We start from the raw sequence: 25,646 nt of genomic DNA, 5'->3' as shown, positions 1-25,646 counted from the left end.
CACCACAGCTCCCTTGGGAGAGTGACGGGTCACTCTCATGTAACCCCGTTACAATCTTGTTGTATGAATAAACAATGACTTGAATATAATATCATAGGTCACAGATATTTAAATAGAATCATAAATAATATATATTTTCCTAGATAATCGATTATTTTGTCTTATACAACTCAAAGCAAAATCAAATAAGCTCGAAGCAAAATGTACAAACGAATGATGTGTATCATCAGAGGTAACATACATCTAGCAATCTCTTGAAGGTCGCTGGTAACTTAAGGCTGTCATTTAGTTGACATGAAGTATGATCTTTTCGTAACCGTCGTATATATTACTAAAATTAATATTATCGCATTAAAAGTCCTTCGACTTAAAATGTATTCGAACTTGCTTCACACGTGAAACGCCCGCATGCCGAGCACTTCGCCATTCAAAACCGTGTTGCGGGTCTGTCAATCTATTGAAAATAACCAGCAGACTCAAGAGCATGAGACACACTCGTTATCCCATGTCGCATCCAATGGGATCGTACTGGGTACAGGATCGCATGCTACTTATAAGCTACGTCCTGGCTCAGAGGCTGATGCTCTCCATGGGACATTAGAACGCACGTCTGGACTGGGTGTTTGGGTCTATAGTGACCATAGCAGTGAAGGAACAATTGTCAATAATGTGCATAAAATACTTCATGATGCTGTGGTGGTACACCAGGGTGACACATTAACATTGGGTCAGATAGAAATTAAATTGTGCCTTGAAAAAAATCCGACTGAAGTAGCCCCAGAAGAAGAGGAGAGTATGGAACAGAAGGAACGAGTGTCACCAGTTAGTATCAATCAAAAGATAGAAACGAGTACATCTCGTGCAGAAAGACTAGCACGACGTCGTGCGTCAACGCCATGGGGATCCACAAGCTTTTGTAAGACACTTTCGACTAAACAACAGCTTCATATTCAGACGTCAGGACTTTCATTTGTTGAATCACAATCTATTGCTACCATCGAGCCCATTGTCATTCCAGAATATACCGCATCAAATGGTTGTGGAACTCAATGGCAAGAGAAACAAAACTCCATTGCTATGACAACACTAAAAGCTGGATCACCGAAACAGCCTCGACAGTCACAATCATCTCATCGATCTCGCACGCAATTTGTTCTTGGGATCGACGTGCCACAAGTGGAAGAAAACACAGAAAAGGTGGCTTGTCCACCGCCATTGGAATACTCGAGCTCTCCTATCGTTTCACCTTCCTCTTTAATGACTCGAAAGCGACACACACTCGTTCCTTCCAATTCTGATTATGTCAATGAAATGCCACCACCTCCTTTTCTTCGGGTCACTGCACGACGTGATGATCTTCGGATTCAAGTGTCGAAAAAAATGGCGGCAGCTGCACCAATGAGTGCTGGAAAACTTGCTGTTCCGTGTGTGATTGCAAAAAATCTAGAGGTTCAGGCCCCGGCGTCGCCTGTGGCGCAAAGAGATATTAAGAAGCAACAAGAAACGCTTCAGACAATTCTAAAGCAAAAATCCAATGAAGAACAGCTTTTAAAACAGCAACAGGAAGAGTGGATGCGGATGGCATTCGAGTCTTGTGACAGCCCGGATACTATGTCTGGCGAGCGGGAGAAGCAGTCGTGTGTCAATATTGATTCGGACGAATTGGCATTCTTTTCTGTTCAGACTCCAGTGCTACTACGTACGATCTCACTCGGTATGAGTGAACAACAGACGCCACTACCGAGTCCACGCTCGTCTGCTTCTACTCGAGCCTCCCGGTCCCGTCTTAATAGTTGTGATGGAACTTTTATTGAACGTAAACGACAAGATTCGAATGGTCGACGGAAGACAACGGCTTTGGTTTTGTCGCCAAGCCTTCTTTATCAAAACGGAGTCGAATTGAGCCCATCTGTCAAGGAAAATGAATTACGCACTTCAAATGATAGCATTTCATCCTCCGCTACGACAATTACTGCATGCCACCGCCGTGTCACGAGCTCGGTACTTTTATCTTTGTTTGAGCTAAATTTTGGTAGCTCTTCAAATAATTTCTGTGTTGATTTCTGCAGCTTGTATCTGACCCCGCGAGCTCTGTAGATCTTTGTGATTTTGTAGGATACGAAGAAGATACTGAAGATTTGATTACATCGTACACAACTGCTGAGTTGTATGGCTCAGACGAGCACCTACGTCACTCACGTGAGGACTGTATTTCATTGCTTGACACTAACCGTATCGATAGATTTGGGACCTTGTCACCACCATTGTCTAGTATTTCATACGGCTTATCACCATTAAATTCGGCTGATACACGTCTCGGTTCTCCTCGTCGATGCAGTTTAAAAACTTCTGAAAACTCAATTTCGAACAATATTAACGAAAGTCAACATATTAGTGATAGCACGGAGACCAACAACGTACGTCCTAGAGATGACCAATACGACTCGCATTCTTCGCACGAATCAACTGCATTCTTAAAATCGTGCAGTCAATTTGAGCTTCGTCGACCAATTCAAGAGGGTGGAGATGACGACAACAAGGAAGGAATGATATTGCGACAGTCCAGACCTCAGTCATTTCGAAGACGTGCGTCTTTCCGTCATCACGTTTCAAAACCGTTGACAGGCACGAACAAAACGTAGTAAATCATTAAAAAGTCGAGCGCCTTATGTGAAACCACAATCATTTTTTTCTTGTTATCAAATAATCATTCCGTCAGCAACGAAGCTACTTAATTCATAGTGGTGAGTAGTTTGAAATGTTTTGACACTAAGTGTCGCTATGTAAGGTCGGAGTCAATAGATTCATGTCAAACAGTATCATGAGAATGATTTTCTCAGAACAATTGTTTTGAAAGTTTGATACAAACAGATCTAGAAGTCACAGCAACCAGTGTCTCGACCCACTCCATCTCTTCTCTCCATTGCATCACTTTACTCGTCTCGACTGCAAGCGTTTCGAACATGTTATAGTTGCTTATTCCTTTTTTCATCGGATCTTGCAGAATGTAGCTTGTAATCGCTTGTCAGAAAAGGATTATGAAAGAAGAAGCTTAAAGTACAAATAATGAAATTTCGACAGCTATGATCAGATACTCCTGAGAAGTTCGAAATGGTTTTGTTCAAATGTGCTTTCTGTGTCAACCTTTTCTTGCTTTCAACCCTCGTATAGAGAAGACGGCTGGTAATTTAAATACTAAGTATTATTTGCTTCAGCTTTTTACTTATTGAATTGCATGCATAACGAGCGTTTGATTCACCCAACCGATGACGTGACCAAGATAGCAGTTTGAAGCTACACGACGCTCCGAAATGACATAAAAGCTATTAAATTGGGGGATAAATCTGCTAGAACGAAGTGTAGTTTCAGCAGTAGTATAAGTCCCCTGCTGAATGTGATGCAAAGCCAACGAACATCCAGTGCCAAATGATCAAGAGCTCAGCGAAGACTTTTTGCGAGCATCAAACGAATCGATAGTGAGACCATGTTGCACCTTTTTCCTCCTTCACCGCTTCTTGTAAGCGAAGTTTTTTGGCTAATCACTCGAATATCTAACAATTAAGTTTTGATTATTATTATATTTTACCAAGTACCAATGATATAAATTTCGTATGCAGGTCATACAAATGATAACTCAAAACTTAATCATGCACGAAGCTCCTCTTAAACGATACCATGCTGGAAATACTGACGGCTCCAAACCGAGTCATAGCGCTATGCACAAGAAAGCAAAGATGCTTGCAAAATTTCATACATCTGCGCACATGTCGATGCTTTCGAAGCAGCACAATGGAGAGCGACATCCCGAAGTAAGTAATGTCGAGTCCGAGGAGATTGAAATTGAGGAGGAGATTGATAATGATTCACGAGAGTTACAAAGTCAAGAGACGGAAGATGGCGATAATACTACGATGCCTCTTGTAGTCTTTCAATGCAGCACTTGTCGCTCGATTTTTGGAGATTCGTACGCTTTTGTGTGTTCGACAGAGCAGCTCTGGCTTGTCACGTTGAGTCATGTGATGAATGTGACGCTAGCTCCAGAAGTTCAGACTGCTAGTGCAGGATTTGACGCTGGTAGTTCGTACTATGAATTACTTTGTCACAATTGCCAAGCTGTTCTTGGCCGCAGATATCTCACAACGCCAGTGGCATTAGACGAAATTCGAGATCTCTTTAGTTTCTCAACTGGAGCGATTACAAGCTATACGTTGGGAGATCCGATGCAAAAAGGAGAAGGTGAAGAAGATATTTGGATGAAACAAGCAAGCATAGCATGTTCGACAGCAATGCAAACGTTAGCAGCTGAGCAGAGTGAAGTGATGCGATTAAGAGAAGAGATGGAGAAGGTCAAGACACTGATGGTAGCTGTAGACGAACGATTGGCTCATTTAGAAGGATCTGCACCTGAGTCAGACGACGATGCGGCAGGTGAACGGCAGCACAGTCGACAGGCATAGTAGACGCAAGTGAATTGACGAGAATAGGACACATACTTCTGGTTTATAGGCATTGTGTCAGCTTGTGCGGTTACTCAGCAGCTGTAACCTGGGCTTCAAAGACCGCGCGAGCACCGTCAATTCCAGTTGGTGGCTTGGCCTTTCGCATCTCTCCAGGGCTGATACAGCAAAAGTATCTGTCAATGACATCAATTTGCTTCACGAATGGTTGACACTATTCATACCGGTCTATATATTCAATCACCGCCATCTCAGCACCGTCACCCTTTCGAAAATCGGCTTTTAGAATACGAGTGTACCCACCCTCACGTAATCTGTAAAATAAAATCCGTATCCTCCCTTCGTCAGTTATCTATGCGCATTCATTACAATGTCAACGGAACAGCTACACGTACGCATAACGAGGACCCACGATGTCAAAGAGCTTGTTAAGAGCTTCAGGTGTACGAATGATACTCTGAGCACGTTTACGGGCAGGATCGTCACCTTGCTTGGCCAATGTAACCACCTTATCAGCCACGCGACGCAATTCTTTGGCTTTCGGAAGTGTTGTCCGAATCCGCTCGTGTTCAATAAGTTGCGTTACCATGGTACTATATCATGATAAAGATATCACTTAGCTGCTATCAAATAGCCACGACAGATGCAAACATAATCGTACCGCAGCATCGCTTGGCGATGTGCCGAAGTGCGGCTGAGCTTACGGAAAGCCACTCGATGCTTCATATTTGTCCTAATAAACAATTTTCATGGGTCCACATAATGTTAAGTGTTATCCGAAGGTACATTATTGTTAGAATTATTGTAACTAGACAATGTTCCTCTAAATTTAGCTCAAAGTCTCAATAATAGCACACATGAAGTACAGCGAAGAGCTTCATGTCGTCTGCGGCCTTTTAAAACTCAATTAGCTTCATCAAGATTTCTCATCCTCTTCAACGACTCGATTAACATGGGAAACGTACAACAACAAGTGGGTAAGCGCATGGTCATTGGACGTTTTGAAGTAGAAGCCGTGCAGTATCTTGGTGAAGGAGGATCTTCGTTTATTTTTTTAGTTAAAGACGTACGAGCACCGCCAACAGCAAAGCCGCTTGTGCTCAAGCGTCTCGTAGCACATAATGAACAAACAGCAGAATGGATTGCAAGTGAAGTGCGTTTGCATCAGCGTTTGAATCATCCACAAGTGGTACAATTTGTGGCATCTCAAACTAACAAGCCTCGTGGTGACAAGAGCGAAGTTTTTATTCTCATGGAGTATTGTCCTGGAGGGCACTTGCAAGAAAATATGCTCAAAATGGGCACCAAACGCTTTGCTCAACATGAGTTACTGCGTACCTTTAAAAGCCTTTGCGAGTACGTTTGAATGGGAGTGATTAATTTTAAAGTTATCTAACATAACCTTCTTCTTTCTTCCTAGACCTGTTGCAGTGCTACACGCTCAGAAGCCTCCTATAGCACATCGAGATCTTAAATTAGAGAATTTTTTACTGGATAAAGAAGGTGTATACAAGTTATGCGACTTTGGATCATGTGTTGTGGGCCCCCAATCGCTGGCTACCAAGGCAGACCGTATGCGTGAATTGGATAATGTGTCCAAGCGCACTACTGCCATGTATCGCTCGCCCGAGCTGGCCGATGTAGAAGGTACTGCCATGTTTGGCTCGGGAGAACTTACAGAGGCAGTTGATGTCTGGGCCATGGGCTGTATACTTTATAGCATGGCATTTTTCAAGTCACCATTTCCTTTAGAAGGACTGCGTACAGATCGCTATACCATACCATCGAATTCTCCGTACTCACCAGATGTACACGCAATCATTGCACGCATGCTGACTGCTGATGTTGAGAAACGCGCTACGATTGAGCACATTATGGATTGTATTGATGAAGTCATTTGTGGCCGACCACTTCCATTGCTGGCAGGTCCATCTCCGAAGAAAAGTGAAAAGAGCAAGAGTGACGTAGCAACGCCAGGATTGATACCATCAAATAAAAAGACGGAATCGAGAAAGGAAAGTATAGCAAGCAATGTCTCCGATGGAGTTGATTTGCTTAATATGGACTTCAATCCGACTATCTCGAGCAATAAAGCCACCGATTCAAAATTGACAACCACCAATACGCTTGATACGACGTGGGCTACTGCTGATAACTTTGCTAACTTTGCGAGTTTTCCATCACCAACTGGATCCAGTCAGACCAGCAACTCAGTTTTTGCTTCTGGATCAGCGACATGTGATCCGTTCGCTATGCCATCGACTACGAATGGGCAAGCCGCCACTTCAACTTCTTCGACTAGTGTCTTTGACTTTGATGCATCTCCAGCCTCAGTATCTGCGCCAGTCTCAAGCATGAAATCTCATGCACCGGAAATAGATCCATTTGCAGAAATTGACGCTCCACCTCCAGCTTTACTCTACGGTGGGATGCCAGGACAGCGCATGGGACAGCAACAAATGGGTCAATTTGTGGGTCAGCCTCAAATGGGCTTTCAGCAGCCGCAACAAATGCCATCGCATATGTGGGGTGGGCCAGCCAAAGCAAACCAGGGATACCATTCGTCGAATCCATTTTGAGAGCAAAAGTAATCTTGAAGACACAGAAACACATTTTAAAACGAGTTATGACGATATTTTAAACACTTGCTATTTTCATGTAGTAAATTCAATGGTTTGAACGAACGAACTGTCAATTTGTTTTGCTGAAACCAGCCACGTTGACCAAGTTTAGCTCGTTTTGACAAATTCACATAGATCGACAATGATTCCTGATTGCGAATATGCTTTCAAGGCATTCTCACATCACAGATTGCAATAAGAAAGAATGTGTCGCCAGGGTATATTTCCAAGATTTTGTTTAAAATCAAAGGTGATACCCATCACAGCACGAAAAAATATTTTAGGGTCTAGAGCAACGTCCCACCATTCGTGGATGAAGTTATCAGACTTAATTCCTGCTCATGAATATATAGATCTTCTTTACTACTTTGACAAGACAAGACTTAAACTTGACCGCACATTAATTCGCATTGGCGTCTGTCAACTTGAAAAGAGACCAGACTAGCACAAGGCAGAAGCGCCGCGTACGGCTCAAATCGGCCTATGTGCAGGTTTAAAACTTTACAATTTTTACGAGGGCCGCGAAACACACGGACACAGTGTTGGCCTTCAAAACTTTTATTTTTTCAGCAGTTGAGCGTCGCACATAGCTAAATAGACAACACCTCTTCTCTATCAAAGCTTTTTAATATTTCGCCAAGTACAGGTCGTTGAAAGCAATGACCAACAAATTTGGGTTGTACTCATCTCTTTTAGAGTGCCGCTGTTCTAAATGCTCGATTTCCACGATCTATGCACTTTCCCCCAGGAATTCTTTGCTTCTACTGAAAATCAATTACGACCCTTCACTAAGCGTCATTTTTGTTGAGATTCATTTCTGTTGAGGGACGATATTGCAGCTAAATGTCTACTATAAATGCATTAGTTTACATTTGATCGTTTCCAACCGACAAAGAATGGGACACGCAGAGCGTAGATGTTGGGTAGTCGCGCTTATGTACGACTTGCTAATAACACAACGAAATCAAAAGCCAAGAGTTCACCCAATTCAGATGAGATCCATCGTCTTTAACCCGCCGTGCTGTAGTCGCAAATGGCTTTGCTGTTGCTTGCCTTGGCGCTTAAGCTCACATTGCATTCTTCAAAAGGTATAATGTTACCCTTCCCTATATACAATATATTTTGCCCCTGAGCTTTAAGAGGATCTATAAACGCACCGTCGTGAAATAGAGCAAAAGCTCATATGAAGAGATAGCCAAATTATGCCAAAAAAGGATAGATGGGTTGCTGATATACACATATCGTTGTTTAGGGAGGCCTTTGAGCTTCTGTTATCTATTCAGAGCTGAAAGATCTATGTAAAGTACTGCTGTAATATCGCCGCGCTCTTTGACTAGACCGCTAATCGAAGAAAACGATGCAAGAAAATTAGCAGTGTCAGCCCCTGGGGCACAATTTTCTCTTCGAAATTTGCGAGGTCTAAAAAATTTATTTACTGCTCTATGCAGGCCTTTCACTGCAATCTGTTTACACCAAAACTTTTTTGCTAGCATGAATGTAGTTTCTTCTTATAACGTATTTATTGCTACTTCATTCCTTGACTGTTGGTAGTCATGTTTAGATGTTGCTTTTGGCCAGACGTGATGTTTGTCGCGCTTCATGTAGATAGATGTGTCGTTGATATATCGTACAAGTTTTGGAGAGGAAAATTTTGTGGCAGTCTTCTGATGATGCTGCTACATATGCAAAATTATCCTTTTTTCATCACTCAGTACTTCAAATTTCTACTGCTTATAGTGCTCGATGCTAATGTTTACACTAACATAGACAAGAACGTGTTGCTGATGAATTGAACGGTTGACAACATAGCAAATTACATCCACGGACGAATTACACCAACAGCTCCTCTTGACGACGTCGCCGAAATCGGCCTCTTAATTGCTTTTGCTCGCGTTGCAGTCGATGGTTTTCGCCGCATAAATGAGGGACGACTTCCACATCCAGGCGGACACTCACCAAGCATATCCGGGTGGTTACGAGATACAGACGACAAGTGAGGCAAAACATGCTGTTGAGAAGATTTTTTCTTTTGCGCTTTTGCAGTGGTTGGAGTCGGAATCCGTTTGTGTCGCTGCGTTAAATTTGGAGACGGAATCAAGCGAATCCGTTCAACACGCGGCTGCTTCGATTGCGTGCTTTGTTTTTGACGCCTCACAGTCGCGAGTTTCTGTGCCACTGCTGATGGTGTAGAGGACGTGCGCTCAGACATGCCATCGCGATTGACCTGAACAATCACTTTAGGCGCTTGCACTACATAATCATCCTTTGCTTCATCAAAGTCGTCGAGCTCTTTCTCGGTCTCCGAATACTCATCGTCAATGAAATGCTCATCGTCATCGAAGCACGCCGGTGTGTTTGTTCCACGACTTGAAATCATCTTAAGTTTTGCACGGTTTTGCTGCTCGTCGTGGTCATCTTGTGCTACCTCTTGGTGATTTTCAGTTGTGGCTGGCTTACTATCGATGTTTTTGCGAATGACAAGATTTCCACGCAACCGATGTTCGTTAATGAAGTTCTGGAGGTCTGCCTCGCGGACACATTGCCGAGCACATAGTTCCTTCAGCTCTAAGTACTTGACGCGCGTTTGCCGCAGCTCGTCCTCACGTTGATGCAAACGCTTTTTTAATATTACAATAGGGTCGGTCTGTTCGTCGACCTTTATTGTCGGCCCCTGGCAATGATCTTGAATCAAAGATGACGATTCTTTGGTCGACATTTTTGGAAATTGCGGAAAATCCAGCCACTTATGCTCAAATAAGGCTGGCAGTTCAGCGTCATTTTCACAGCACTGCATCTCTTTTATACTGCTTTCTTTCCAGCGCTCTACGCTTATTAAAAACTCGTGAATAAGCTGCGCCATGCCATCCAGTTCCGTCTTTAATTTGTTCACTTCTTTGCTGTCTGAGCACTGTTCAGCAATCGGACTACTTGCCAACTTATTGAGCTGTTTCAATGCAGCTTTGAGCTGGTCTTTTACCTGCTTTGATCGAGCTATTTGCGTTTCTTGAAGCAGAACTTGTTCTTCTAGCGCAATAATTCGATCAAATTGTCTCTTTTCCTGTGTCTGCATTTGCACCTCATGCTCACGTGCCATTTCCTGTATCTTGTGATTCATTTCGCTGTCTTTCGCAGCAAGTTGTGCTTCTAATTCTTTAATTTGGTCCCATAAATGCTTATTCTTGTCTTGCTCCTTCAGTGGCTGCTTCCTTTCTCCATAAATATTCGCCTCTTCTATTTGCAATTCCGATGCCGGTTCATTCGCCTCATATTCGTCGCTTGATAAAGCTCGGTCCTTAGCTTTTGGAGTGGATGCATCTAGTTCCAAATGACTGACTTTCATCTTTGGAGATTGCTTGGTTTTGCGTTGTGAAACGTTTTTTGTATCTTGAGATTGATGCTGTAAAGGTGGTGATTGTCGTCTTGAATCATGTGAAGTGGTATCACTAGGTGCCGACTGGTCTCCGTGATTACTGTCCGAGAGGTCAGACGCTGAGCATGCTTTATCACTAGAATAATCTGACCGTGCATCGTCATTCCTTGAATGTGAATGATCCTGAGTTGGTGATGAATGTGACGTTTTTTTTCCTACAGTTTGAGCAGCTAAATGCTCAAAGTCGCGGTTTGATTTGTCATTTGTTGTTTTTTGATTTTGATGTAACTGATAGGTTGCTCCAATTTCCAGCTTCTCAATCGCATTAGTGGAAGCCTCTGCATAACCATTATTTGGCGTAACATCTTCATTTTTGGACACCAAAGACTCCAATTGATAAGCAACCGACGATAGGGGAGCATGCTGCTCAGTAGATTGTTGTCTCATAACCAGTCGCCGAATTTGTTGTTTCGATACTTTCATCTGCTTCTTAATTTTGCTGACCTGCCTCGGATACTCGCTCTCCTCACCATTTGTAAAGTTACCAGAATAATAATCCAGTTCCTTGTTCATCGGTTTAAATGAATCGTGTTGAATTTTGGGCAGTTCCAAATCTGGCGGACAATCTTCCCTTGCTAATATCTCTCCTGAAGAGAGAAAAACAAGCTCCATAGGTCGATCGATCCTCTGATTCCAAGTCGGCAATAGTTTATTCTTCTCTTCTCCATAAAAACTCTCGCTATTGCGTTTTAGTACACGTTTCCGCATTCGATAGGGATGCTGTGGATGCAGTTGCTCATCCTCCGTACGATCATCAGTACATTGTTGGTGGCGATACTGATGCGTCATTCCATTAGAAAACTTATGATGTACATTTTGATTACTGGAAGATCGCAAAATAACGTCGTCAGAGCTACCGAACACGCGCGCATCCTCGATGCGGCTCAGCATGGCGAGTGAACCGGTGCCTGCAGGTTTTTAAACGTTATGCACTATGTAGTGCACACTAACAGACTTAAGTGTTGCACACTAAAACTTGATTGCTGTGTGCAATACATTGGGATTACGGAGTCTTAGATTTTTTGTACAGATATTATTTTAGTATAATTTAGAGGATACTTACACTTAGTATCATGGCCATTAGTATCAGTATATGATACTGTGATTAGTATTAGAGTATACAGAATTGGGCCGTTTCGGCTTGCAACGAAGCACTTGCCTACTTCTAATCCCTCTCAAGAGAGATCAGAAGCCTCTCTTGCACTTCTGGCACCATGACTAACGCAAGATCTAAAGAGTTGGATGATACCGCTAACATTGAGGCTGAACAGCGTGCTAGGCTTGTGCGTCGCAACTCACGTGTGACGGTGGATCAGCTCCTGCGCGAGGCTTTTGCACGTGTGGACACCGACATGGACGGAAAAGTGAGTGCTATTGATATTCAACACGGTTTGCGTGTAGCTGGTGTCAAGCTTTCAACAGACGACGTCGGAAAGCTAATGAAGCGTTTAGACCCGAAAAATCAGGGCCAACTTACTTACGAGGACTTTCACGCACTGCATGATGCATTTATAGTGCAAACCTTTCACTCTTTTGACAAAAAGAACAAGGGATTTCTTGTTGATGAGGATCTTCAGAACGGCCTTCGAACGTTGGGCGTTACCGTTACGCTAGAGGAAGCGACTAAAATGATTCAACAGCTACATCCACGTGATGCGCATCGCGTACACGAGGCTGATTTCAAGCATCTGTACCTGCTATTGCGCTCAAAGATGGCATCACCCACGGCACTTGAGCACTTTTTATGGGATCCAGATATCCGTCAGCTTTCTAAGAATTGGTGGCAAGCCAGTATCGAGGTGGGCGAAGACGGCTTACGCGTACCCCTACCCGACAAGGATGATAAAGTCAAAAAGGTGTCCCCCGCTATTAAGTTTCTTGGTGGTGCACTTTCTGGTGTCATTGAAGCGTTAATTCTCACACCGTTGGATGTGACCAAGACACGTATGCAGCTTGACAAAACTGGTCATTACCGTGGCATGGTCGACTGTGGAAAGAAGTTATTTGCTGCGGAAGGTCCGAAAGGCTTGTATAAAGGGTTTGCTCCATGGACTACTCACGGTACGATTGGTTACATATTTTATCTTGGCATTTATTAAAGCAGATGTTAACACTATCTTGTTCTGTTACCAACAGTTGTGCTTAAAAATGGCACGCGTTTCTATTTCAACGCTATTTTTCGCCGCGTACTATCGGATAAAAATGGTCAAGTCAGCGGAGCCAATGAGTTTATTGCTGGTGCGCTTGCGGGTGCCACGGAGGCTGTGCTGATTGTGACTCCATTCGAAGTTATCAAGACGCGCCTTCAGGGTCAGGATATCATCAAAGGCGAGACTCCGAAGTATCGTGGTCCAGTTCACACAGCCGCTACAGTCATCAAGAACGAGGGTCTACTTGCTTTGTGGAAAGGTTTGGTTCCGACAATTGGACGTCAAGGACTCAACCAAGCTTGCAGTTTCTGGTCAAACAATTTTATCAAGAAGCACGTGTGGAAGATACAAGATGGTGACTCGTTACCGGCATGGAAGAGCGGACTTACCGGTATGATTGGTGCCATTCCTGGACCGTGCATCAATTGTCCTATGGATGTGGTCAAGACGCGGCTCATGGCACAAGAAACTGCTGCTGGTGCTAGCGGGAAATACAAGGGCACGATGGATGCCATGGCTATGATTGCCAAGGAAGAAGGTATGAAGGCGCTGTATAAAGGACTTGTTCCGCGTCTTGCTCGTCTGTGCCCGTCGTATGGGATCCAGTGGCTTGTGATGGATCAAGTCACTGAGTACTTTTCTAAAGCTTAAAGGAACCATCTGTTCTGCATGCTAGAAACGCCGAATGTGGCGCTGTCTCGCGATTCATGTGCGACTGCAGTCTACATTCTCACCTTCATAAAGAGTATAGTTGGTTTCGAGCTAGTCCATTCCTAAAGTTGTTTATTGCATCATATAAATGATGACTATGAATCGAGCACGTCTAGAATATATCCACGGAATGAAAGTCAAAGGTATGGCACTGCGGTTTTATTTCCATCGACACTAGGCTCGAAGTTGCTCGTACTTCCTCATTCACTTGGCCCTCATTGAGAGAGTTGATATCTCCCCGATCCCACAAAAGACACTCAACCGTCCAACGACGCAGCACCCGAGATAATTTCAATTAACTCAGTAGTAATGCGAGCTTGACGGGCCTTGTTGTATACGAGCGTGAGCGAGCCAATGAGGTCCTCAGCATTAGTAGTCGCGTTTTCCATAGCAGCCATACGAGAAGACTCTTCACTGGTCGAGTTCTCAATCATTCCTTGGAAAACGGCTGTTGCAATCTCGAATTCCTTCAAGTCAGCAAGTAGCTCATCCTTGTTATCAGGTTCTAGCTCATACAAGTCGAAAGCGTCCGAGTCGGGCTGCACCGCTAGCGAACGTACGGACGGCAAGTATGAAATCGCCGACTTAAACTTGTTGTAGATAACGTGCACTTTCTCCGATTCCGATGAAGATGAAGCCATGATGGCTTCAGCAATCGCACTGGCAACCGTGAAGTTGGGAGGTGATTGGTATGTTTCTGTGACATTGCCACGAATGTTACTGGCAAGATCGCGGCGCAACTGAGCGCGAGCCTTGTCACCAATTACGAAAATCTGTGTGTGATCTTCAACGCCAGCGATCTGCTTGCGAGTGGTCTTGGCAATACCGGAATTGATACCACCGCAAAGACCACGGTCTGACGAAACGACGACGAATAGGTTGTCGCCTTCGAGCTCTTTGATTGGAGCTACACCGTCCGTCTCAATGGTGCGGTTTTGAGCACCCTTGACATTATCTATCCACGCAGTGAAAGGGCGCCCTGCATTCATGCGGTTTTCTGCGCCACGCATCTTCGCGGCCGATACCATCTTCATGGACTTAGTAATTTTGGCGATGTTAGACGTTGCGGTAATACGCTGCAAAATCTGCTTTTCAGTGGCCATACCGCGAGCTTGTTGACCAACGGTCCTGCACAAACAAAAAGCGTTTGTCAGAGTGTGATTGTCATAGAAAGCCATGCACCCGTCTCGCATTTATCTGGTTTGTCGACTGACAACATTTGTACAAACGGTGCCAGCAACCAATGATGCTGCTAGTGCTTTCAACTTATCTCCTTCTGGAGTAAATTAACGATGCATGCATAGCTACGCACTTGAGCACAGGCGCCGAGTTCTTGACGAAAATCATCATAACCATCCTATCGGTAATGCTGCTTGTTTTTAGCCGCTCGTTTAGCGCTCCCCTTTTAAGACTTTTTGTCTACCACATATATAAGATCACATTTCAACTTTTGATTTACTATATTTAGTTTATCTTTGCAGTTGGTTCTGAATTGTTATTATCATTGAGCCATGCAGTCGCAAATACTGCCTCTCGCCAGGACGTTGTCCGCTTCGGCTTGGGACCGCAGAGCGAGTTACTGTCAGATTGATTAAAAAGTGTACTCATCAGCGATTGAGGCTGTATAGAAGCATCTTTGATGCAAATAGCTCGACGTCGCTCTTTAGATTGTACATCCTCCCGCTTGTCATTCTTTTCATCTCCATCAAATTCGGATTCGACGTCATTATTTTCCTCATCGTCAGTCGGAACAAATAAAGAAGATGCACTACAACGTATGGCTCCGCGACGAGCTATAGGTCTCAAGCGTGCGTAGAAAGCAATTGCTTGCTGGATTGAAGCAGCTCGCCAAGAGTCCGCGCAATTGGCGGTGCGATTGCATAACGCCTGAGCTGCCCGAAAGTGTTCAAGTGCTGTGTAGGTATCATCTTGCAAAATAAAGTGTTTGCCCATCTCATACTCGGCAATTGCTTCCATATGTACGTCATTTAATGATCGAGATCGCTCCAGAAGCAAAACCAGCTCAGCATGCGCAATGTCTTCTTTACCTAAAATTCGTAGCGTCTTGACCACATGAAAACGTGATCTTAATTCATATTCCTGGTCTCCAATGTTGAGTGCCACTTGCAACATCTCATGAAACTTCATCAGCGCTTTTTCGTAGTCATTAGCACGCTGCAAAAGAGCTAATGCGTAAGCTTCGGCGCATTGTATTTCCAATCTTAAGCTTCCATGATTTCCCACGTCACAGAAAGCCTTGGCTAAATTGTACCCCATTTGAGCATATGCCAAACTGTGGGACATTGAAGTGCATTGTCGTAAGCTGCCTGATGCCTGAAGCAAACGCGCCAGCATCATAAGGACGTCACATGATAAATCAATCAATGGTGACTGGTCAGTGGATATCATGACCCGACGTACTGCAGGAGCCCACATCTGCACTATCCAATTCCTTGCAATTCGGTTCTGCACTACCGATTGCGTCGAAAACGCAGCAGCTTGTGTGAGTTTCTCCACCGTTTTTGCAGCCGAGTCGTCGGACATGTTCAGATTAAATGTGGAACATGCAGCTTTACTTCGTAATAAATGCGCAAGTATTGCAAATGTAGCTTGGAGTGCAGCGTCCAATTGACGTGCCTCGTGAGGAAGCGCACAACAATGATGGACGTTCAGATGCAGTAGACGCGCAAGAGAGTTTAGCCAAGATGAATGAGCTGCTACTTCAAACACCTGAAAATGTGGTGCCACTTGACTCCAAAATGCATTTTGTTCAACCGCAGTCGTAGTCAATGGCATTGACATTTTAATTTCACATTGATCAGGTTGATCATTATTCTCCCCGTTGTTTCGACACATATCCTTAAGTGCTTGAGCATCGGCTGTCGCCAGTGTCGACACTTTTGCAAATGTCATGCGCAATCTTGGTACCAGATCTACCAATTCAGTGCGAGCTTCTACATCTAATTGCTCTGCTAAATCCTTTATTGCTGCATTGTCCGGAAATGCTGAAGCTGCTAGTGCTGTAAATGCTTGTGCATTTGAAATCTCACCTAAGCTTCGCGAGCAATAAGCGGAAAGTAAGTGAGCCTCTGCAAGTATCGCCTGGTCCGATGCAAGAGCAGCAGCAGCTTGAGCGTCTTTAAGGGCTTGTTGAACCGCTTCTAACATTTCTGCCGATTGATTTGTTTCTTTCAATAAAGGATTACTCACCGACGCCTCCACAGCTAAAATATCTAGCGGTACTAACATGGTGGCATCGTAGTTAGCAAACGTTAAAAGAACTGCAGCGCGGCGACAGTACAAAGAAGCCAGATCATTTTTTTTGGCGATTGATGTCATAGATTGCGCTGCAGTTTTGTCGTGCTCATTGATAGAAGTATTAACGATTGCCACCTGAAGCTGTTTTGAGAGTTGCTGTAAGACTTGAAGGTCTGCAAGTACGGTAGGGTGCGTGATTGCGTTTTGCTTAACGTGTTTTTCTTCGTTCGAATTTGGTTGCTCTTCTTCCTGTGGGCTGTCATCAGACATATTTTGTTTGAAAAGTATCCCAAAGATTGAAGGTGCAGCCATGTCCGCAGAAGTGGTCACACATTGAGTCGTCTTCATTTTTAAGAAAGAGCTTGGAAATCTGATGCTAAAGTTAATGTGGAAGTGCTACTTAAGTGCTCAAGCGCGGGGATTGTGCACGGAACCGTTACTATTAAGAATATAAATGTCTAATCTTATTTGCAACCTCTACACCTTCGCATTTATCAATGCTTTAAATACATGTGAGGGTATTGTCAATTTGCTTGCTGTAGGTTGGATGGTATTTTGCAGCACAATGTGATTGCATGCTCGATTAAGATGGACAAGATTTATTTTTGGCACCTGCACTCTCGTTAAGCCGTTTGTTGAGCACTCTGATGGAGAAGGCTGGGGTAATCAAATCAGAGCTTCGATGCTCAAACGAAATCTGTGGATGGAAACCTACATTATGTATTTACCAAGAAGTTTGGTGGAATTTCACATACATGCGCCTTTTGATAACAACCCGTGAAATGCATCATACTGCTTACACATTAGGGAGAATGTGTGATGAGAAACACTCAAGATTTGTCTAAGAGCAAACGTCTTTTCTCATACGATCACTTCGTTTCAATCTAAAAATATCCTATGCTCATATCCATTTTCTCGCGACGGGGTTAAGAATTAACAGAGGGGCAGAGTACATCTTAGATGATAAAGTATAGCTAAAAAGATTGCCGTGAACTTCCCAAGTGGAATATAAATGAAGGAACATATCTATAGCAACATGTTCAACACTATTAGGAAGAAAAAATATCATTGTCAAAGTAACAATTATAGAAAAAGACAGCATTTTAACATTGTGCGGGAAATTGGCATGACACACACATCGCACCCACGCGCGCATTCGCTCCTTCGTTCTAATTTTATCTTATCTTCTCTTTCGATCATCAAAAGTTTTAAAGTTTAAGTACCATATTCAAAAGAACATGACTTTTAAACAACAAAAATAAAATGTTTTCAAAAATTGTTTATACTCAACGAATCGAGTTCAATAATATTTTTCATGCAACATGAGGCACGTTCGGATCTTCCGCTTTGTTATGCGACTATATCCTTTAGAGAGGAAAACATTTTTTCATTTTTTTTTCGCTTTATGGATATTTCCATAAAAATCGAGGAAATGAAGAGCTGCGAGAGAAATGTCAAATTGACCTACAAAGTGCAATTGATTAAGTTCATAAGCTATCCGTTTCAAAATGAAAGAACAGATTTAACTCCCTGATGTGCCTGCGATTTCAAAAGAAGCCCTAGTCTTGAATTTTGAATTAAAACTCAGTCTGTTCTCTAAAACATTATGTCTAAATGTTAGCCCCGAACGTATTGGTGTGTGGAGGAGTGTAAAAATCGCCAAAAGACGATTTTAGCCTGTAAATTGCAAACTATTTCTTCTATTTTTTGAATGAACGAAATGTGTGACGTATCGGAATTCTAGAAAAACTTCTCATTGTTCTCCGAACAATTTTTAGAAATGTTTTCTGAAGAAGTTACCATTCGAGACATCAGGAAATCCTTGCGCTTCCATGAGGCTCGTTTGCTTTTCTCTGTCTAACTATAGTATCTAAAGCTGATGTGATTCAAGTGGCCGAGGTGGTAGGTAAAGGATAAACTTTCAATTAGTGTCAGCAACAAGCGTGACAGCTGCAATACATAGTACGTCGAGAAAGAATGTAACTCCATGTTGGTTGTAAGCCCTCGTAACATTTCCTAAATCTGCTGATAACATCTGTATCAGCTTTTGTAAGGATCACAATTTGTAACGACTCTCTTACATGTTTTCGGGGAGGCAATACTCCCATTGCGACTCATTAGACGCCGTAAAAATCAGAATAGATTAAAGTACCCGCGATAAATTCCTAGCACTAAGACCATCACGACTCATAATAACACGACAATCGGATAACCAAACACGCATTTAAGAACACGATGGGTCAAGGCACAACACGCGACAAGAATCAAGTGCGGGATTTTTACATACCGTGGGAGGTAAACTGTGTGTTATACGGCGTTTCATCTCCTGCTATTTTGAGCGATGTAGTTGTAAATGATATTTTGTATCGAATTCGGTAGACATTTATCCAAAACTTTGAAGCACTGTATATTACATGATCCCCGAGTTGTACGGTAGGGAAGCGCAAGTGAATTCGTTGAGGTGGTAAAAAGTCATGACGCTGCGACTTATATACAGGAGGGCATTATTCGAAGTTTTGGAAGCTAAAAGCTCTGGCATATCACACCGTCCGATTTGACGATTTTGGTGGCATTGTCAGTTTCAAACTTAATTTAACAACGAGTAATGCATTTATACCTGTACCTAAGAGCCGTAGCGGACATCAACATTTGACCGAGCGAGCTGTACGATACGCGCACCAATATAGATCAAAGGGTAGCAAGAACCACATTCGTATTTTTTGTCGCGGCAACTTTTGTGTTGGAACATGTCCATAATATTGCTACATAACTCAAAGAGCACGTAGCAACACAATAGTTCAGCAAATGCCACGACAGTTTCAAAGTAGATGACTTTGTTTGCCCACATAAGCGAGGACCTGAACTCAATGCTTGGCTCGTTTTGCACGCTACTGACTTGAGGTGAGATATGGCAGCTATAGAACTAGATAGACAGGCGTCGTGTGCTCTTGACTTAAAACTCACGTGCGGAAAGTGTTGCATTGACATCCTCATGGTTGTCTCTGCGTCGACCGACTCACGACGTTGAACAAAATGAGTACGAAACAGCATTTGCCTCCACATTTAAAGAGCGTTTGGCATCAAACTGTCACTTGCCGGACTAGTCTGTAGCCCCGATAAAATCTGTGGAACCCGAATAGTCGTGATGTTTACGTTATTGGGAAAGCTGTTTTCGGTGAGGCGACCGTAATGGATCTACTTCAGTAGTAACCGTCGTGCTAGACTTTCTTTGTCTAAAAAGTAGAAATAGCAATATGGTAATAAACATGACATGGAGCACTCGCGGAACGAGACGAACTTGCATGTCGACAAGGATGTGATCTAACGCAAGCTAGATGTGCTTCTGAATCGCAACTTGATTGCTTTAAATGCAAGGAAGGTTACAGTTCAGTAGAGTCCAGTCGGGCTTGAGGTAGCCCAGCGATTTGGTCGACACATCGTCATTACTTTTGGTGCAGTAGCAATCGTCATCGTATGGCTCGATCAAGGACAATGTTGCGTTGTTGACAAGATGGAAGTCGCGGCCGGTGTGGCACTTGGAACAATAATAAGAGAGTTAACTTCTGAAGTGAGCGTCTCGGATCATTACTTTTCTATTTGCCTCCACTTGCGCATCTCACAACTTACCCAACCGTCGCCAAGGAGCTTTGAGTTACCCATTCACAATCCGATATTTCATCAACTACACATAACTAATCATGTCGACCGAGCACAGCGCCGCTATCCTGGATACTACGACGCAATTACCACCTACAGAAGTCCGTTGCTCGTACCCGAGTAAATTATGCAACAACCACCGCGCTGTTAAAGATAATGGTGACCTGCATAAACTTTGCGATTTCCATCGCAAGAAAGCCAACGTAAACCAGCAGCGTATGCAACAAAAGCGTCGCCTTATTCGTCAGCAAATGGTTGAGCATAAGAAGCGATTTATGGACGCAGCTCAAGCTCCGATGGAGTATAATGCTTCTACGAACATGATGGAGCCAAAAGAACCGATCTGTAATCTTTCGCATGAGGAAGTGATGATGCTAGAGGTCATGCTCTTCGACGAGGACGATGGCGACTGCGAGGGGATGGCATTCCCTTTTGATTTCCCGGTTACTGGTACATACCCACCTCACATGCCGTCTGGCAACATGTCATTGTAGGGTATTGACTGCAACATCAGTAAGCGACTGCCACTTGTGTCCATTTGTCCTTCGTTTCGGTTTCGCATAGAGTAGCGCGATCTTTAGTAATAATAGACAATGTATTAGGTAATTTTTCTGCGATTTTTGTGTGTTCCTTTTAACAATATACAATCTGGCATGGATATTCGAGGTAATGTAAAGGTAACGCGCTGTCCGAAAAGTAAGGCAAAGCTGACTCATTCGCGGATACTTTAGCCAGAAAAATCTGCTGGATAGTGCCAAGGGGATACTGTATGAATACTGTACAGAAAACGACACGAACCAATTGTGTTGTAGTAAAACGCATCTATTGTTTGCATTCAGACGAACAAAGTATGGACGACTAACATTCAGTCGGTCGAAAAGTCGCAACCGACGTACTTGGCGAGCATCAGTATGATCCATAAGTAGTACTCTTAGGTTCAGCATCTTGTCGGAAGTCTTAATGCTTCTCATGGGCACACCCATGGCTGCAATTGATGGGCAATACCGTTTCGACATTGCCAATCCCTCTAGTCGCTGCTGAGGGAAATGTTGTTAGTGGTAGCAGCATGTGCAGCGCACTGTTACAGCGATTCTGACGTAGTGCCCTTTGGTCCATTAATACTTCTTTGCCTATTCTATGAGACCGAATTAAAAGTCTTAGACTGAGATATATTGTATTTAAATATTATGATTAACATCCGCTATAAATCTATAGTTAGTGTAATGTCTACTGATCGCTTTCTAGGCAAGCACTATGCTTGACTTTCGTGCTGAATTGTTGAATTTCTTCACCCACCAACTTTTTAGAGGACACAGTTATTTGAAGAAGATATTTCGGTACCACCACCGTCCATACATCTGGCGTAAGTGTAAGCGAGAGTACAGTGTGCGGTGCGACAAGGGCGGAAGATGGGAACCGCCCATATCGAAGTTTCTCAAACTATTTGAGGTGGTGGACACAACGAAAATTCTAGCCGTTTGACGAACTTATCTGCCATCTGATTGGTTTACAGCCCAGCGAGCATCATTCTGTGTCGTACCCAGAATGTATGCTACTAAAATTTAGCCACTCACATCGCAGGAAAAACCAGATCTTTTGCGAAACTAAATATTCGCACTGGATTTCGAGCCCAATGACGTTATGCAAGAGTTCCGCTCTTCTTACGATGGCGAGTTCGTGTTTACGGTTCGTGTTTGTCCTACACTTCAGTTGAGGAGGCCTACTGTCAAATCGGTCATAATTTAATTTGCTCTGAGCTAGCAACAACGTGTCTCACTTAATAAAACAGCGATAAACTAAATGAGAGACCACATCCACAGCCCTGACAGCAGTTCACCAACCGCTACAATGCCTGAGGAAATGCGCTGTCAATATTCTAGTAAAAGATGCGAGAGCGAACGTACGAACAAAAAGAGTGGAGGATTGCACAAGTTCTGTGCCATGCATCGTGAAAAGGCCAATCGCAACCAAATGCGTTTGGATCAACGACGTCGCGTCGTCAAACAGCAACAGAAGGATCTTCAGCGACAGCAACAGGCACAGCGGATGCAAACATTTCAAGTTCAGCAGTTGCAACGACCACTTTGTTGTTCACCCGCTGCCATGGCGGCAGGACAGAATTATAACTACATGCATCGGACACAGAGAAGTCCAATGAACACACTGCGGAGCTCAATGAATGCCAAGTCCATGTCCCCGCCTGATATGACGATTAGCATAAAGCGACAGGAAGCACCACATTTGCCACTCTTTGACCAGCATGACCTCGAGATTCTCGAAGCATTGCTTTTCAGTAGCGACGATGAGCAAAGTGACGCTGCGCCAGTGACTCATTGTAACGCATCTCATTTCTTACGCGCGCCGTCGTTTGTGAATGTTTGACGGCACAGCGCCGTCGCGGCTTCTCCCGTTTCCAATTTAGATCCGGGCGGCGCGAATTCTAATCATTCCGACTTGTCAGATGAAGAGTGTGTGTAGCAGCGCACAGTCATTGCAGAGATAGAGTTGACAGCGGAAGTTTTATTTAGTGGACTAGTGTAAAATTTTATTGTTATAATTGAACAATTTTGTTCTTGTTAACCACTAATGACCATGACAATTTTTGAATTAGCTCCAACAACTGATACTTTCACTCGCCTAAGTTCGGGAGATATAAATTACTAAAATCGTATCCCGACACGTATCCACCGCCCTCATGGTTCTCCTTTGGCTCGCGCTACTCTCTGCGTGTGTACACGCTTCTTGGCACGGCGTTTCTCCCGATTTAGAGCGCAAACTTATTGCTGTCTCTAGTGTACGTTTATTCTAGTTAATTATAAGTTTTTACCCTGTCTGGTTTTACTCTTATGTTCGCACATAGTTCACATGCGATAATGGGCAACAACGGCTCGACATCTCTCGCTTGAACGACAATTACTGTGATTGTGTAGATGGAAGCGATGAGCCTGGAACATCGGCGTGCTCGCACACGTCTGCAGTTTTTCACTGTGTAAACGCTGGCTTTTTCTCGATGGATATTCCGACTTCAATAGTGAACGACGGTATTTGTGACTGTTGTGATGGATCAGACGAGTATGCAAGTGGAGTGTCGTGTCCCCATGACTGCGTACAGAAAATGGAGGCTTTTAAATTGGACAAGATGGATGTGATCGAACAGATTGAAGCTGGTTTATCCGACCGCGTTGTGCTTGTTAAAGAAGCGCAAAAACTTTTAAAGGAAGAGCTAGAGAAGCTTAAGACGCTCGAAACGTCCGTCGAGTCGTTGAAGATTATGGTTGAGCAGTTACAAGCGAGAAAGATAGAGGACGAGCGACTGGAGAACGACGAGAAGGCAAAGCGTGTATTAGACAGTCGAGAAACAATTTTGTCGGAACTGGGACTCTTAGAGCTGACTCAAGAACAACTTTTGTCAGTGATATTGGAAATTGGACGCACAGGTCTATCGAACAAAAATGATCTTTTGCCAATTATTCGAAAAGAACGCGAGGCAGCAGTAACAAATGAAGACAATTTGCCGAACACTGTGATGGATGACAAGCACGAGGCTTTTTTGGCACGAGACAAAGTGCATCAAGCAGAGACGCATAATACTGAAGAGTCGACGGATGAGCATGAGACCGAGGGAACTGAGAAGAAGGACGATGAGAACGAAGCTGAGAAGGAAGATGAGAAGGAAGATGAGAAGGAAGATGAGGAAGAGCTGACACAGCCAGAAGTGGAGATGCACCCAATCGATGTTCTATACGCAGAGCTGGCAGCAAGTGAGCAATTTGAAGGGGCTGATGCGATTTTTACTCGGAAAGAGTTGGATAAGACTGTGACGGAACTCAAAGAAGAAGAGAGAAAATTTAATGGAACGCTGCAAGTGCTGAAAAAGAATTATGGTGACAATATTGTGTTCTTTGCTCTGCGAAATAAGTGTGTAGAAACGATGGCGGGACAATACAAGTACAAGATTTGCTTGTATGGACAAGCCACGCAAGATAACACGAGATTAGGAACTATGGACGATCTTATATCCGAGAGCGAAGAGAGTGAAGCGGGTTCTCGTGAAAAGTATTTAAAATTCTTGAACGGAGACAAGTGCTGGAACGGCCCGAAACGATCGATAACAGTGGAGCTACAGTGTGGCCCGGAGCCGATGGAGTTGTTTGAAATTGAAGAACCAAGTACTTGTGTCTATACGGCAAAGTTACGCACGCCTGCAGTATGCAATGAAGAAGACCGTGAACGAATCATGTCAACGAATAGCGCAGTGGTAGTACCTCATCACATCGAAATTGAGGTTCCACCAACTTTGTAAGACTGTTCTTCTTCCCCAATTCTGCTTAACGTAAGTTATGACTTTAAAAGCACGCTTATGTTGCAGAATCTAAACTTTGCGAGATTTTAGGCCAATTTTGCGCCAGATTATATAAATATCAATTGTGTTATGATTTCGTCTTTATCACTATTATTGAGTCTTGAGTTCAAACACATTTCGATGCCTAAAATGCCGTATTTCATTTGAAGGACCAAAGGTGATGACTTGTTGCTAATGAATGTGGAAGCTAGATCTGGATTGAGCACGGTGGCTGCTCAGAATTGGTCCCAAGAGAAAAATAAGTATTTGCGCTGGCGTTGGAAATCTATGCCTTTGGCAGGGAAGGAGATTCGATTGTACCGCGGTTTATGGTGGCAATGCTGCACTTGCGGAATGCCTTGTTTCAAATGAAAAGAGAAAAGATAAAAAATTATAATTTGCATTCCGCAAAAGACCAGTCGTCTGTTAATTGTGGCTTTAGATTCTGCTGAACGATCTCAAGCTCTACTGAAGACATAACCGAAGGGCATCTGCTAGGCGTTTTCACGCTATGAAAATGCTACCTACAGCAAAAGATGTCGGCGTCGACTGCGTCCATGACGCCATCGTCGGCGACGACGACGGAGGATGAATCCACCTGACCCAAGCTGCTCATGGTGAGAGTTGAGACCTTCAACAGCAAGGATGAAGAGAATCACCTGCTGCTCTGAGTGGGAGAGGTCGAGTTTGCCATGGCGTCTGCTATGTTCCAGACCGAGAAACAGCGCGTAGCGCTAGCTATTTCCAAGCTCGGGAGTCGAGCACGAGAATGGGCAATGACGTGCGGCACTTCGGTCGAAGCGGCGTCCAGCTTCCACGAGTGCTCTCGCCGCCTAACCTGACAAATCGCGTGAGATCGCATTAACTTGCCGCCCGACTGGACTTTGTCCAAGAGTAGCGAACTTTCATTACCAAAATTGCAGCCGATCATCTTCCCGAGGCGGTCATAGTGACATTCGTTATGGAGGATCACCGCACTGGCGTGGCCAGAAAGGAAGTCTTCCGTGTGCACCCACCTTT

The 25,646-nt window shown here is 43.8% G+C and overlaps 11 protein-coding genes across 11 annotated transcripts; 7 read left to right on the top strand and 4 right to left on the bottom strand.

Annotated features, from left to right (window-relative positions):
• Positions 1-408: 408 nt before the first annotated feature.
• PHALS_12362 (Yippee/Mis18) lies at positions 409-4,457 on the top strand (the record flags this gene model as incomplete). Its single annotated transcript, XM_024727894.1, has 4 exons — positions 409-2,001; positions 2,070-2,417; positions 3,618-3,823; positions 3,881-4,457. 4 exons carry the CDS (start codon positions 409-411, stop codon positions 4,455-4,457), a joined length of 2,724 nt encoding a protein of 907 aa, XP_024578425.1.
• A 70-nt stretch (positions 4,458-4,527) lies between these two features.
• PHALS_12361 (ribosomal protein l17) lies at positions 4,528-5,183 on the bottom strand (the record flags this gene model as incomplete). Its single annotated transcript, XM_024727893.1, has 4 exons — positions 4,528-4,615; positions 4,682-4,771; positions 4,853-5,050; positions 5,119-5,183. 4 exons carry the CDS (start codon positions 5,181-5,183, stop codon positions 4,528-4,530), a joined length of 441 nt encoding a protein of 146 aa, XP_024578424.1.
• Positions 5,184-5,409: 226 nt separating this feature from the next.
• On the top strand, positions 5,410-7,036 carry PHALS_12360 (nak bike protein kinase; the record flags this gene model as incomplete). The annotated part of the gene is made up of 2 exons (XM_024727891.1): positions 5,410-5,813; positions 5,878-7,036. 2 exons carry the CDS (start codon positions 5,410-5,412, stop codon positions 7,034-7,036), a joined length of 1,563 nt encoding a protein of 520 aa, XP_024578423.1.
• A 1,855-nt stretch (positions 7,037-8,891) lies between these two features.
• PHALS_12359 (uncharacterized protein) lies at positions 8,892-11,399 on the bottom strand (the record flags this gene model as incomplete). The annotated part of the gene is made up of 1 exon (XM_024727890.1): positions 8,892-11,399. The coding sequence occupies one exon, from the start codon at positions 11,397-11,399 to the stop codon at positions 8,892-8,894; it is 2,508 nt and encodes an 835-aa protein (XP_024578422.1).
• A 323-nt stretch (positions 11,400-11,722) lies between these two features.
• Positions 11,723-13,309, top strand: PHALS_12358 (mitochondrial carrier family; the record flags this gene model as incomplete). Its single annotated transcript, XM_024727889.1, has 2 exons — positions 11,723-12,569; positions 12,645-13,309. 2 exons carry the CDS (start codon positions 11,723-11,725, stop codon positions 13,307-13,309), a joined length of 1,512 nt encoding a protein of 503 aa, XP_024578421.1.
• Positions 13,310-13,626: 317 nt separating this feature from the next.
• On the bottom strand, positions 13,627-14,725 carry PHALS_12357 (atp synthase gamma subunit; the record flags this gene model as incomplete). Its single annotated transcript, XM_024727888.1, has 2 exons — positions 13,627-14,497; positions 14,682-14,725. 2 exons carry the CDS (start codon positions 14,723-14,725, stop codon positions 13,627-13,629), a joined length of 915 nt encoding a protein of 304 aa, XP_024578420.1.
• A 108-nt stretch (positions 14,726-14,833) lies between these two features.
• On the bottom strand, positions 14,834-16,975 carry PHALS_12356 (uncharacterized protein; the record flags this gene model as incomplete). Its single annotated transcript, XM_024727887.1, has 1 exon — positions 14,834-16,975. One exon carries the CDS (start codon positions 16,973-16,975, stop codon positions 14,834-14,836), a length of 2,142 nt encoding a protein of 713 aa, XP_024578419.1.
• A 2,066-nt stretch (positions 16,976-19,041) lies between these two features.
• Positions 19,042-19,384, top strand: PHALS_12355 (uncharacterized protein; the record flags this gene model as incomplete). The annotated part of the gene is made up of 2 exons (XM_024727886.1): positions 19,042-19,060; positions 19,125-19,384. 2 exons carry the CDS (start codon positions 19,042-19,044, stop codon positions 19,382-19,384), a joined length of 279 nt encoding a protein of 92 aa, XP_024578418.1.
• Positions 19,385-20,325: 941 nt separating this feature from the next.
• On the top strand, positions 20,326-20,778 carry PHALS_12354 (uncharacterized protein; the record flags this gene model as incomplete). Its single annotated transcript, XM_024727885.1, has 1 exon — positions 20,326-20,778. The coding sequence occupies one exon, from the start codon at positions 20,326-20,328 to the stop codon at positions 20,776-20,778; it is 453 nt and encodes a 150-aa protein (XP_024578417.1).
• Positions 20,779-22,132: 1,354 nt separating this feature from the next.
• PHALS_12353 (uncharacterized protein) lies at positions 22,133-22,666 on the top strand (the record flags this gene model as incomplete). The annotated part of the gene is made up of 1 exon (XM_024727884.1): positions 22,133-22,666. The coding sequence occupies one exon, from the start codon at positions 22,133-22,135 to the stop codon at positions 22,664-22,666; it is 534 nt and encodes a 177-aa protein (XP_024578416.1).
• Positions 22,667-22,979: 313 nt separating this feature from the next.
• Positions 22,980-24,660, top strand: PHALS_12352 (RxLR-like protein; the record flags this gene model as incomplete). The annotated part of the gene is made up of 3 exons (XM_024727883.1): positions 22,980-23,078; positions 23,145-24,583; positions 24,654-24,660. The coding sequence occupies 3 exons, from the start codon at positions 22,980-22,982 to the stop codon at positions 24,658-24,660; spliced, it is 1,545 nt and encodes a 514-aa protein (XP_024578415.1).
• Between the last annotated feature and the right edge of the window lie 986 nt (positions 24,661-25,646).

Source organism: Plasmopara halstedii (genome assembly GCF_900000015.1).
Source record: "Plasmopara halstedii genome assembly, contig: Scaffold_614, whole genome shotgun sequence".
Lineage (NCBI taxonomy): Eukaryota > Oomycota > Peronosporomycetes > Peronosporales > Peronosporaceae > Plasmopara > Plasmopara halstedii.
The sequence above is the reverse complement of the archived record's forward strand: the minus strand, read 5'-3'. Positions and strand labels throughout refer to the sequence as shown.